The sequence below is a fragment of the Phycodurus eques genome, chromosome 5, assembly GCF_024500275.1.
Source record: "Phycodurus eques isolate BA_2022a chromosome 5, UOR_Pequ_1.1, whole genome shotgun sequence".
Classification (NCBI taxonomy): Eukaryota; Metazoa; Chordata; class Actinopteri; order Syngnathiformes; family Syngnathidae; genus Phycodurus; species Phycodurus eques.
In genome coordinates, this window is record NC_084529.1 from 17291310 (window position 1) to 17304618 (window position 13309).

The 13309-nt window shown below is 40.6% G+C and overlaps 1 protein-coding gene across 4 annotated transcripts in view; it reads left to right on the plus strand.

Moving 5' to 3' along the window:
- chd2 (chromodomain helicase DNA binding protein 2) overlaps positions 1 to 13309 on the plus strand; it is a 40176-nt gene that overhangs the window by 6962 nt on the left and 19905 nt on the right. For all 4 annotated transcript variants that reach the window (XM_061677809.1, XM_061677807.1, XM_061677808.1 and 1 more), the window contains 13 exons: positions 5658 to 5843; positions 6461 to 6600; positions 7060 to 7285; positions 7796 to 7896; positions 7970 to 8011; positions 8083 to 8258; positions 8338 to 8462; positions 9111 to 9327; positions 9745 to 9834; positions 9911 to 10101; positions 10196 to 10384; positions 11389 to 11551; positions 11661 to 11813. In XM_061677809.1, coding sequence (XP_061533793.1) covers positions 5658 to 5843; positions 6461 to 6600; positions 7060 to 7285; positions 7796 to 7896; positions 7970 to 8011; positions 8083 to 8258; positions 8338 to 8462; positions 9111 to 9327; positions 9745 to 9834; positions 9911 to 10101; positions 10196 to 10384; positions 11389 to 11551; positions 11661 to 11813 — 1999 coding nt within the window. The remainder of the gene's footprint in view (positions 1 to 5657; positions 5844 to 6460; positions 6601 to 7059; positions 7286 to 7795; positions 7897 to 7969; positions 8012 to 8082; positions 8259 to 8337; positions 8463 to 9110; positions 9328 to 9744; positions 9835 to 9910; positions 10102 to 10195; positions 10385 to 11388; positions 11552 to 11660; positions 11814 to 13309) is intronic.

The window sequence follows — 13309 nt, forward strand, 5'->3', positions numbered from 1 at the left end:
AGGAATTTTCGAGCAATTTCACTATTTTTTTCAAACCCCACAGAATATTATGTAAACGCCAAAACCACCAAATGAAAGATCAGACTCTCTTCTTTCATCAGGAAAAAAAATGTCTCTAGTTTATACCATTCTTTAGTAATCAGCAGTCAAATATAGACTACTTTCAGCCAAATCTGTTTCTGGAAGAAAAAAACCCCGTAGAAAACAGCCTTTTTGTGAAAGCAGACACATCAAGCAGAACAATGACTGACACCAACATTTTTTTTTTCTTTTGTGAAAATGTCAAACATCTGAAAATAAAACAACACTATGAAATTAATTTTGCCAGAAAAATAATTTATTTACAAGTATAATGATGTACAGAGCGGCACGGTGGACGACTGGTTAGAGCGTCAGCCTCACAGTTCTGAGGTGCGGGGTTCAATCCCCGTCCCCGCCTGTGTGGAGTTTGCATGTTCTCCCCGTGCCTGCGTGGGTTTTCTCCGGGCACTCCGGTTTCCTCCCACATCCCAAAAACATGCATTAATTGGAGACTCTAAATTGCCCGTAGGCATGACTGTGAGTGCAAATGATTGTTTGTTTCTATGTGCCCTGCGATTGGCTGGCAACCAGTTCAGGGTGTACCCCGCCTCCTGCCCGATGACAGCTGGGATAGGCTCCAGCACGCCCGCGACCCTAGTGAGGAGAAGCGGCTCAGAAAATGGATGGATGGATGGATGATGTACAGAATTTACATTAGACAAAAATGCATGAACAAATTGTCCTCCCACACTTGCACCTTTTTTCCCTCCAAATTCTCCTCCTCTACCGTTTACTCAATCGTCCAGGTATTTATTACTTTGCGCATAAAATCTAGAAAAATTTTATCCACATCTAGATTTTATTCTTCTGTTGGCAATGAATGGGATCTTGTGTGGTTGTCGTTCTCCTTGAAACCAGTCACTACTTATGCTCGAAGCACAACCTGTGCAGTTTAGAAATATTACTATTACTATAAAAATACATTGTTGAAATTGCTGACGTGGAGGGGGAAAAAAAGCTTTAAATTACCTTTTTTGTCTGCACTACGTACTGGAATGGGAGTCGAACGTCTGCTGGCTGCATAACCTGTAAATTTTAAAAAATACATATGTTTAATTGAGAATACTTTTTATTGATGAAGTGTTTTAAAGGGTAAAAAAAAAAACATTACTTCTCTTCATCGCAATCCTGAAAGACGTTCGCGGGTGTTGAATTCCTGCAAGATGGACAAAAATGGAAAATTCAAATCAGTACTGGCAACAGATCTTACATTGTAAAGTGAACTAGTGGGACTAAATTGTTTTCATGTGACAAGGATTGAAGGAGCGTGTTTGCTCGCTAAATGTAGCTAACGCGACCTGCAAACGAGTAGCTTTTGTCGGAGGAAGCTCGGGATGAAGCTCGGCTGGTTATCCAGACGGAGTTCACTCATCACGATTCCGGATCCCATTTGCTCAAATCCTGGTCGGCAGAAGATCAGCTGGCAAGCGGCCGTGAGCATCCCCTCAATATGTGTATGCGATGGCATTTTGCGCAATCACTTTGCAAAGCGATCGGCTCGGAGCGTAATTTTTCATTCCCTCGCATGATCTAAGGCGTCATTCCTATCGGTCGCAGGAATATTTTTCTTGCCTTGGTGCAATAAATTTCTAGTACCGAAAGGTTGTTGTTGTTATATATTTTTTGGGGATATTTTTCATTTTGTCTTCTCTCTTTTCCGCCATTATGCTTGTCTCTTCTCCTTTTCTGTTGCATCCCGCCGGCCCGCCCCCTCCTTCTTCCTCTTCTTCAATCTGAGGAAGGGACGTTCACCTCAAGGCATTGTTGCCCTCTACAGGGTGCCATTCCACATTGCAGTTATCCAGAGGCTTGACGATCACACATGAACGGCACAAGACCCTCCCCCACCCACCCATCTCCTGTTAAAAAAACGGCATTAACGTCTTTAGACGGCATTGGCAGGGAATAGATAGATTCTGAATGACTGTATTGGCAGGGAATGAGTTAACGTTCAAACTGATGAACGTTATTTTTTTGGGCGGTTGGTTGGGGAATATTGTATAATTCCAAAAGCTGGGACACGGGCAACAAAAGACGAGGAAAGTTATGGAATGCTTAAACGTTTGGAACATTCCAAACAGGTTAATTGGAAACAAGTGAGTGTCATAATTGGGTATAAAAGAAGCATCCCAGAAAGACTAAGTTGTTCACAAGCAAGAATGGGGCAAGGTTCACCACTTTGTGAATAACTGTGTGAGCAAATAGTCCAACAGTTTTTCAACATACAATTGCAAGGAATTTAGGGATTTCATCATCTATGGTCCACAATATCAAAAGATTCAGAGAATCTAGATAAATCGCTGCACTTAAGTGTAAAAAAAACAACGTTGAATGCCTTGACCTTCAATCCCTCAGGCAGCACTGCATTAAAACAGGCATCATTGTGTAAAGGATATTGCCACGTGGGCTCAGGAACACCTTCAGAAAACCATTGCAAGTGAACACGGTTCGTCACAACATTTACAAATCCAAGTTAAAACTCTACCATGCAAAGCAAAAGCCTATATCAACAGCACCCAGAAACACTGCTGGCTTTTTTGGGCCCTAGCTCATCTGAGACGGAAAGTGGAAAAGTGTGCTGTGGTCTGACGAGTCCACATTTCAAATTGTTTTGTGAAATCATGGATGTTGTGTCCTCCGGGCCAAAAAAGAAAAGCACTATTTGGGTTATTATCAACACAAAGTTCAAAAGACAGCATTTGTGATGGTATGGTGGTAGTGGGTAATTTGGACATCTGTGAAGGCACCATTAATGATGAAAGGTACATACAGGTTTTGAAACAACATATGCTGCCATCCAAGCAACGTATTTTTCAGGGATGTTCCTGCATGTTTTAGCAAGACAATGCCAAGCCACATTCTGCACGTATTACAATTGTGTGATTTCGTATTAAAAGACTAAAAAGTACTACAACCCCAATTCCAATGAAGTTGGGACGTTGTGTTAAACCTAAATAAAAACAATACAATGATTTGCAAATCATGTTCAACCTATATTTAATTGAATACAAGACAAAGACAAGATATTTAATGTTCAAACTGATACATTTTATTGTTTTTAGCAAATAATCATGAACTTAGAATTTTATGCCAGCAACACGTTCCAAAAAAGCTTGGACAGGGTCATGTATACCACTGTGTTACATCACCTTTTCTTTTAACAACATTCAATAAATGTTTGGGAACTGAGGACACTAACTGTTGATGCTTTGTAGGTGGAATTCTTTCCCATTCTTGCTTGATGTACAGCTTCAGCTGTTCAAGAGTCTGCGGTCTCCGTTGTCGTATTTTACGCTTCATAATGCGCCACACATTTCCAATGGGAGACAGGTCTGGACTGCAGGCAGGCCAGTCTAGTACCCACACTCTTTTACTACGAAGCCACGCTGTTGCAATGCGTGCAGAATGTGGTTTGGCATTGTCTTGCTGAAATAAGCACGGGGCGTCCATGAAAAAGACGTTGCTTGGATGGCAGCATATGTTTCTCCAAAACCTGTATGTACCCATGTGGTGAGATCCTTTACACATTGATGTCGGTTTTTGATACAGTGCCGCCTGAGGGATTGAAGGTCACGGGGATTTAATGTTGGTTTTCGGCCTTGCCGCTTACCTGCAGTGACTTCTCCAGATTCTCTGAACATTTTGATGATATTATGGACCGTAGATGATGAAATGGCTAAATTCATTGCAATTGTACGTTGATGAACATTGTCCTTAAACTGTTGGACTATTTTCTCACGCACTTGTACACAAAGAGGTGAGCCTCGCCCCATCTTTGCTTGTGAATGACTGATCAATTCAGGGAAACTCCTTTTACACCCAATCATGGCACCCACCTGTTCCCAATTAGCTAGTTCACCTGTGGGATGTTCTGAACAGGTGTTTGATGAGCATTCCTCAACTTTTTTAGTCTTTTTTGCCACCTGTCCCAGCTTTTTTGGAACGTGTTGCAGCCATAAAATTCTAAGTTAATGATTATTTGCTAAGAACAATAAAGTTTATCAGTTTGAACATTAAATATCTTGTCTTTGTAGTGTATTCAATTAAATATAGGTTGAACATGATTTTCAAATCATAGTATTCTGTTTTTGTTTGTTTAACACAACGTCCCAACTTCATTGGAATTGGGGTTGTAGATTGGCCTGCCAGTAGTCCAGACCTGTTTCCCATTGAAAATGTGTGCAGATGCATTATGTAGTGCAAAATACGACAACGGTGACCCCGGACTTTCGAGCAACTGGAGTTGTACATCAAGCAATCATGGAAAAGAATTCCACCTACAGAATTTCACCAATTAGTGTCCTCAGTTCCCACCTGCTTATTGAGTGTTGTTGAAAGGAAAGGTGATGTAACACAGTGGTTAAGATGCCGCTGTCCCAGCTTTTTTAGAACGTGATGCAGGCATCATTTTCAAATTGAGTGACTATTTGCAAAAAACAAATATCTTGTCTCTGTAGTGTATTCAATTAAACATAGGTTGAAAAGGATTTGTGAATCATTGAATTCTGTTTTCATTTGCCTTACACAATGGCCCAACTTCATTGGAATTGATGTTTGTACATTCTATTAAATTGGCAAACATCGACACCTTTGTGTTGGCGATCGTAGATGTGCTGTTGTGGTATGTTTTTGCTTTATAGTATACACATTGCACTTTATCTTCTTTTTAAGGTGTCAAATACATGTTTTTTGTCTCTTTTTCCTCTTGGCTCACCACCCTTGTGCCAACTTATTCTACATGGAGTGGTGCGGACTATTGGTAACATTTAATCCCTGTCGAAAAATGATCACTGCAAAGCTTCAAGGCATAGTAGTTTGCATCAACCGTTTTTTAAATCAAATTGTTAGAGCTATTCGATTTGTTCCAGCCGAAATATTGTGGTCACATTTTCTGCTTTTTGTGCCAAATGTCTTTTTTTTTTTTTATTTTTATTTTTTTTTTTTCTAACAATGGATCTTACGAAAGTCGTTGAATTAAAACTTGAAATCCCAAAACAACCACAAGCGAGTTGTGCTTGTAGTCAAAGCAGTGGTGAAGCAGTATGAGCGTGTTACTTTTATGACATGTACTGAAGCAGAATGAGTCGATAAAGGCTAAAATGGTAGCCAAGGCTGTTAATCATTTCTAAACTGCGGACCTGTGTCTATGAAAAGATAGAGAGTTGCTGAAAGTGTGGAAAGGATGGCCCAAAAAAATGTAGTACACTGTTTATTTCTTTACATTCTATTTTACTATGTTATTACTCTGTATTCATGCACTGCTATTTTCCTTCTAGAAATGTGGGTGTGTTTTTTTGGGAGGGGCGGGGGGCTGGAACAGATTAATGGCATTTCCATTCATTTTCAAGAGGGAAAGTGTATTTAAAATGGGAGTGATTTGAGTTACAAACATGGTCAAGGTACCACTGTATGGTATGTTTCCCATGGACCTTGGAGGTCATATTGTGAGGAAAAAGGTTCCCCACTCCTGCTTTAAAGAAGACATTTGAAATTGTCCCAAATTTGATTTGGTCTCTCTAAAGTGGATCAACCCACACCCTCTTCCTTTTCTTTTGCCTTCATCTGCTCTTTTACAGACCTCAGATGAAATCGTCAAACAAAAAACTGTCCCAAAAAGCAAGGAAATCAAAGAAACAAGAATCCTCACCTGAGGAAGAGGATGACGAGGAGGAGGAGGATGAGGAGGATGATGATGATGATGATGATGACGAAGATACTCCAAAAAGACAAACTCGTCGAAGAGGGGCGACCAAAGTGAAAAGGTAATTTTTTTTTTTTTTTGTGAAGCTGCTGGCAACACTGCCACAAATCCGACTATTTTCCTGCATTGTCGGTCTGTAAACCTTTTACAGTTATTCCTCGCTTTGGCGAAAATCCGTGAATAATTGATGGCCACACAAAAAGGTTTGTAATGGCCTATAGATGCCACAAGATGACAGAAAAGCATGTTTTTCTTTTTGACAAAGCTATGGCCTGAATAAATTAAGCTCCTCCTCTCAGTTCAACATAGGTGTTTGACACCAAGATGTCACCCAATGGCGACCAAGCAAGATTTTTACATTAGACAGGGAGTTGGCCTGAGCACAATAACAGTGAAAGGTTCTGCGATTGGCTGGCAACCAGTTCAGGGTGTACCCCGCCTCCTACCCGATGACAGCTGGGATAGGCTCCAGCACGCCCGCGACCCTAGTGAGGAGAAGCGGCTCAGAAAATGGATGGATGGATGGATGGATGGACAATAACAGTGAAAAGTTACATTTGTCAGTGAATAACGGAAGATAGATTACCCCCAAAAAGCAGCAATTAGGTAAATGCTTAAACTTAAATATGTGGGGGTTCGCTGTATATCATATACGTAGGTGCTGTTTCCTTTTTGTAGCTATAAAGAAGACCAACATGACTTTGAAACTGATTCTGACGACCTGATTGAGATGACGGGCGACGCGTGCGAGGAGCAGCAGGATGATGACAGCGAGACCATCGAGAAAGTCATGGACACCAAGATCGGCAAAAAAGGAGGTGATCAAAAACTTATTTCAAATAATACGCAGTGGTGCCTTGCCTTACGAATGACTGACTGACTTATGAGGTTTTCAATAATATGAGCTGTCGCTTAGCCAACTTTTTTTTTCTTCTTGAGTTTCGAGCTAACTTGCGGCAAACTTCACAACAAGCAGCAGCCTGGCAAATGCCACTGACAGATGAAAGACAGCTGTGAATTTGTGATAGATTTACACAAACCTAATTACTGAATTCAACAAAGAGGAGGAATACAGTTACTAAAGTGGACGTCAGACATTATTTGCTCTCTTTTATTGGCACGTGCCACTGTGTATAGTACCACAAAGGACCGTTGTGTATCTAGCTCCACACTAGGTGCCATATCTGTCAATGCGGTTCACTTTACTGTGTAACTGTACTGTTTACTGCAAACGAGGCTTAATATTAAATGTGATTTTCTGTCTTTGCGGATCTTAGCCACGGGTGCTCCCACAACCATGTACGCTGTGGAGGAGAACGGTGACCCTTGTGAAGGCTTTGACCCCAACAACGACGAAGGGGAGACTCAGTATCTGGTCAAGTGGAAGGGCTGGTCTTACATCCACAACACATGGGAGAGCATGGACTCGCTAACACAGCAGAAAGTAAAGGGTTTGAAGAAGCTGGACAACTTCAAAAGGAAAAATGATGAGCTCAGTGCATGGTGAAAATATGTTTTATCTTAATCTAATAAAATATTATAACTTGTTTAAAAAAAAAATATATATATATATATATATATATATATATATATATATATATATATATATACAGGGTGATTGAAAAGTAACTCTCTATTTTAAAATACTTATAATTTATTCATATGATGAAATATTTTTCTAAAACATTTTGTGAATTTTCCATGATGTATGGGAATTAAATAAATTAAAACGACTTTGGAAGAACTTGAAGGGCGAATACGAGAAGTTATGTCTTCCATCCCACAAGAGTTCCTTGTGAAATCAGTTAATGCGGTTCCCAGGTGGCTTGAGAAACCAACTGGTGGCTAATGCTGGCGCCCATATCGAATTTGAAATAAAACTCCATACAATACACGTTCTTCTCGTGTTCATTTCTTGTAAGAATTATAGTTCAGAAATAAATTACAAGTACTTAAAAATGGGGAGTTACTTTTAAATCGACATGTGAATATATGAATTAAAAAATATTTCAGGTTGAAGAAGGCATCTCCTGAGGATGTGGAGTTCCACAACTGCCAGCTGGAGCTCATCGCAGACTTGAACAAGCAGTTTCAGTTTGTGGAGCGTATAATCGGTAAGAGCTGATCCAGTCACAGTGCAGATATTTGTGTAGACTCCCATTTTAATGTGATTTATGTCATCACCAGCAACCAAAACAGGAAAAACGCATGGATCCTCTGACTTCCCATGTAAGTAAATATATTTTATAACAATTTAAGTGTTTGGAAGACAGCGCTCAACTAAATGTGCGTTCCTCCAGCTCACAGTCACAAGACGTTGTCAAACGAGCCCGAGTACCTGTGCAAGTGGATGGGCCTTCCGTACTCTGAGTGCAGTTGGGAAGACGGGGCGCTGGTTATGAAGAAGTTTCAGCACTGCATAGACAGCTTCTTGAACCGCAATGCCAGCAAAACTGTCCCCTCCAAAGACTGCAAGGTACGAGTCAAACTGGCACTGGTGTTTTTGCTATAAACGGTCAACGCTTCATATTGTTGGGAATCTTCTGTCGTCTTAGGTGTTGAAACAAAGGCCGAGATTTGTTGCTCTGAAAAAGCAACCTACGTATATTGGAGACGAGAACCTCGAACTGAGAGACTATCAGCTGGCTGGGCTCAACTGGCTCGCTCACTCCTGGTGCAGGTAGTGTGTTTAAAATGGAGAGGATCATTAAAAAAGTGGTTTTATGTCTCCTGGAGTTCAAATGTTCAGAAGGGTGTGCTCAAGTTCATGAACACAGACTGGTAGTCTGTTTAGATTGATTTATTTACTATTGTATGTAACAAACACAATTATGAGCAAACCAGAAACACACCCATGCATCTAGAATGTGCACAATCATGAACCCAAGTTACATAAAACAAAAAAACTTGAAAATTATTCAATGCAAACACACCACCTGCACATGAGGCCACTCTATAGTATTAGCTAGCATAGTTAACAAATTGATGTGACATCACACAAACAAAACACACTCGCACTTTCTACAAACGGTATAAGTCATTAAACTCACCTTTTAGAATTTGTACACTATATTAAATTTCAGGCAAAGTAGATTATATGGAGTATTGGTAGCTGCTTCGGGAGAAACACGAGAGAAATATTCACTTTGACCGTTCCCTGGCTGGAGGTGTGTTGAAGTACTGCCACAAAAACAGTACACCTCAAAGCCCATTAATGAATTAAATGTAATGACAACCACCATGTAAACAATAGAATGTCTAACAGTGTTGCTCACCAGTATTGATGTCAAAGGAGCAGTGTAAGTAATCACCCCCTCCTCCTCTTCAGGTGCAATAGCGTCATCCTGGCAGACGAGATGGGTCTGGGGAAGACCATCCAGACCATCTCTTTCCTGTCCTACATGTTCCACCAGCATCAGCTGTACGGGCCCTTCTTAGTGGTGGTGCCCCTGTCCACGCTCACGTCCTGGCAGAGAGAGTTTGACACCTGGGCCCCCGACATGAATGTAGTGGTCTACCTCGGTGACGTCATGAGCAGAAAAACAGTAGGTAGTCTTTTGTAGTGACATAAGATGGTCGTAACAGTTTTGGTAATCGTCACCATTTTCTTACAAATATTAATAGTAATATAAAAAAAAAAACATATAGCACCCTTTAAAGGACCTAAGGATGCATTATCACTTGCGAAAGGGTAAAGATAGATAAAAGAACAAGTGAAATAAATGCCGAAAAATCCTAAATGAGGAAGCAGAGTGATTAGTTAATGCTGTGGTGTTTTTTTGTTTGTTTGTTTGGGTTCTGGATTTTTATTACAGAATTAAGACCTGTTCCTGAACCAATCCGATGAGGGTTGTAATAAAAAAAACATACATATCTTACATATTTGTATTGAATTAATCAGGAATAAGTGCGATATTATTCATCATGTGACGTCACTGTATTGTTTCTTCTGCTGTGAATAGATCCGTGACTACGAGTGGGTGAACCACCAAACCAAAAGAATCCGTTTTAGTGCACTATTAACTACTTATGAAATTCTCCTCAAAGACAAGGTGGGTGCTAGTTTCCTGTGTTTTCTTTTCATCACATTTACAAAGACAAGCAATCACTCCCAATGGTTTTCTTCAGGGAGTCCTGGGCAACATCAACTGGGCGTTCCTTGGTGTGGATGAGGCTCACCGGTTGAAGAATGACGATTCCCTCTTGTACAAAACGTTAATGGAGTTCAGGTCGAATCACAGGCTCCTTATTACCGGCACTCCGCTGCAGAATTCTCTCAAAGAGCTGTGGTCATTGCTGCACTTTCTCATGCCTGACAAGTATGTTCTACTCCACACCTTCAGTGTTCCACAAACAAGGAAGGCACATATTCCAAAAGAGAGTTAATTGTTTCAATCTGCGTTGTACACTCAGGTTTAACTCGTGGGAGGATTTTGAGGATGACCACGGCAAAGGAAGAGAGAACGGCTACCAGAGTCTCCACAAAGTCCTCGAGCCCTTCCTGCTCCGACGTGTCAAAAAAGATGTGGAGAAATCACTTCCTGCCAAAGTGGAGCAGATTCTCCGTGTTGACATGAGCGCACAGCAGAAACAATTTTACAAGTAGGATTCTATATGCCTTTCCTAATGTCATCTGCGTTAAAACAGATTACACAGTGGAACCTCTAAGGTGTATTTTAAAGTTGTTCAAATTTTCGATGTGCTTTTTTCCCCCATAGGAAATAATGCAGGGTGATTTAATTTTTTCAATTTATTCGTTTGATATTTATATCACAAAAACATTGGACATAACAGATACATTGCTTTAAGTGTTTTACAGCTGAGTTCTATTTATCATCACTTGTCCACGAGGTTTTTTTAGAATCTAGATAGTATACAAGAAGTTAGACAAAATAAAGACAAAAAATGTGTCCACATTTGAAACAAGTGTCATCATAATTAGTTTCCATACTTATACCAATATAAGTATCAGTGCCCATACTGTCTGTACTGTACTTGTAGTCGAACTGGAAAAAAAAAAATAATAATAATTTGCTGTGATACTATGACACTGCTACTTTACTAGCCTGACAATATACCCTTCAGGCAGGTGGAGTAGGAGCCATGTTAGCCATTTAGAGATACAAGTTGTTACTCTAAAATGTTATATTTTGAGTGTTCAAAAAAAGTTTGTGTTTTGGAACAATATCCGATTAAAATGAACCACATTTTCATCTAAATTGCAAGACGTAATGGCATTTACCAAGTATCGGTACTTGGTACTGGCGAGTACTCAAATGTAAGTAATTGTACTCTGTCTGGAAGGAAGTGACATTGGTGCATTCCTAATATTAAACATCTAAATCTTCACACGAGTAACTGTCCAGATTTAAACCACTTTTGAGATCCTTGCCAAAAGACCAAAAATGTTTTAATTCTACACGTTTTCAGTGTTTCTTTTAAACATTTAACATGCTTTGTCATACAAGTATGAAAAGAATCTAGCTAGCATGTTAAAGAAAATGTCGATTTGAACTTTGAATTGTAGGACTTTTGAGTTACTGCTGTAATTTTAAGAATGCATTCAATAAGATTTCTTGTTTTAATTTGTTCCTCAACCTTTGCAGGTGGATTTTAACACGGAATTACAAAGCTCTCTCCAAAGGCACTCGAGGCAGCTCCTCGGGCTTCCTGAACATTGTTATGGAGCTGAAAAAGTGCTGCAACCACGGCTTCCTCATCAAGCAGCCTGAGGAGGGAGAGCCCGAGTCACAAGAGGAACACATGCAGGTAAGTTTCCTGATGTGGGCCCTCTTTACCTCTGGGCGTCGCCACGAGACAACTTCAGCAACATAGAACGGTGGTGTCATCAAACGTTGGCTCTGTTCGTGTGTCGTAGGCTGTTGTTCGCGGCAGCGGGAAGCTAGTGCTGCTGGACAAGCTGCTCACCCGGCTCAGGGAGCGAGGCAACAGAGTGCTGATCTTCTCACAGATGGTCAGGATGTTGGACATCCTGGCTGAATACCTTGCCAAGAAACGTTACCCGTTCCAGGTAGGATTCACCATTTTGGCGTGATTTTTGCTATATTAACAAATATAGTAACAGAGAATCAATCCATCCATTTTATGTGAAGCTTGTCATTAGGGTTATTGGTAGACTTTACATCAATCTTATCAACCTGGTCGGTATCGGCCAATATTTAGCATTTTATGCTGATCGGCTTTAATGTCATAATTTGCCGAGCCGATCAATGACAAAACACATTTACTCCGCGTCGCCATCGTGTACGGTATATTTGAATGCAAAAGCTTTATTTTTAGCCTTGTCGCGTGTCATTTGCTGTAGTACTTTAAATATCTGACGACCAATAAAGTTATTAACAAAAAAGTCGGCGGTGTGGGACAGATAACACGTCTGAGACAGACAAACGTAATGCGTGGATCAGACTACAAGACAAATTTGGTCTTTCACGATTGTCAGACCGATACTCCGATATGTTATTCCGATACTACCTGCATCGCGTTTTTTACGATCACCGGGCTTCATCTTGTCAACTCAAACGAGACCGGATACACTTGTTACCACAGCCACGACAACAACAATCAATGTCGTGTGTATTATATAACTAAATGGTGAAAAACGTGTGTTGGTGGTCACCGGTGCTCTGGAGAGGACTTTAATTCAAGGATTGCTTGAGGTATGTTCACATACTTTTAATCAGATACGGCTCGCAAGCAGGGAACAAAACGTTATGTAGCCTAGCAAGCTAGTCCTAGCACTAACGGTTGTACCGGCGTTCTGTCGAATCATGCTCTAACGTTCCGGTGTGTGTGTGTGTGAAGTAACGTAATTACAATAAAGTAATTTAATTACAGTAAGTTAGCACCCATTATTTCTGTCCTGTTGTAATGTTGGTTTGACTGATTAGAATACATGACCTGACTACATCAGTGATTTCCAACCTTTATGGAGCCAAAGCACATATTTTACATTTGAAAAATCTCACGCCACACCAACAAACAAAAATGTCACAACAAGTGGATACAATAATTACTGTATGTACTTCCTGCCATCTAATAGAATAGCATTTAATTGTTCTGTCTGTCACTATGCCTCACTGGCATAAATAGATGAACAAAGATGTTCATTCATTCAATCATTCATTTTCCGTTCCGCTTAACCTCACTAGGGTCGTGGACGTGCTGGAGCCTATCCCAGCTATCTTTGAGCGAGAGGTGGGGTACACCCTGAACTGGTTGCCAGTCAATCGCCTGGCACATATAAACAAACAACCATTCGCACTCACATTCACACCCACGGGCAATTTAGAGTCTTCAAGTAACCTACCCTGCATGTTTTGGGATGTGTACCCAGAGAAAAAACATGTAAGCACGGGGAGAACATGCAAACTCCACACAGGCGGGGCCGAGATCTGTACCCCGGTCTTGAGAACTGTGAGGCGGATGTGCGAACCAGTCGTTCACTGTGCCGCCTGAACAAAGATATATTTCTTGTAAGTATAGTTTTTTGAGCAATTATGTATATGA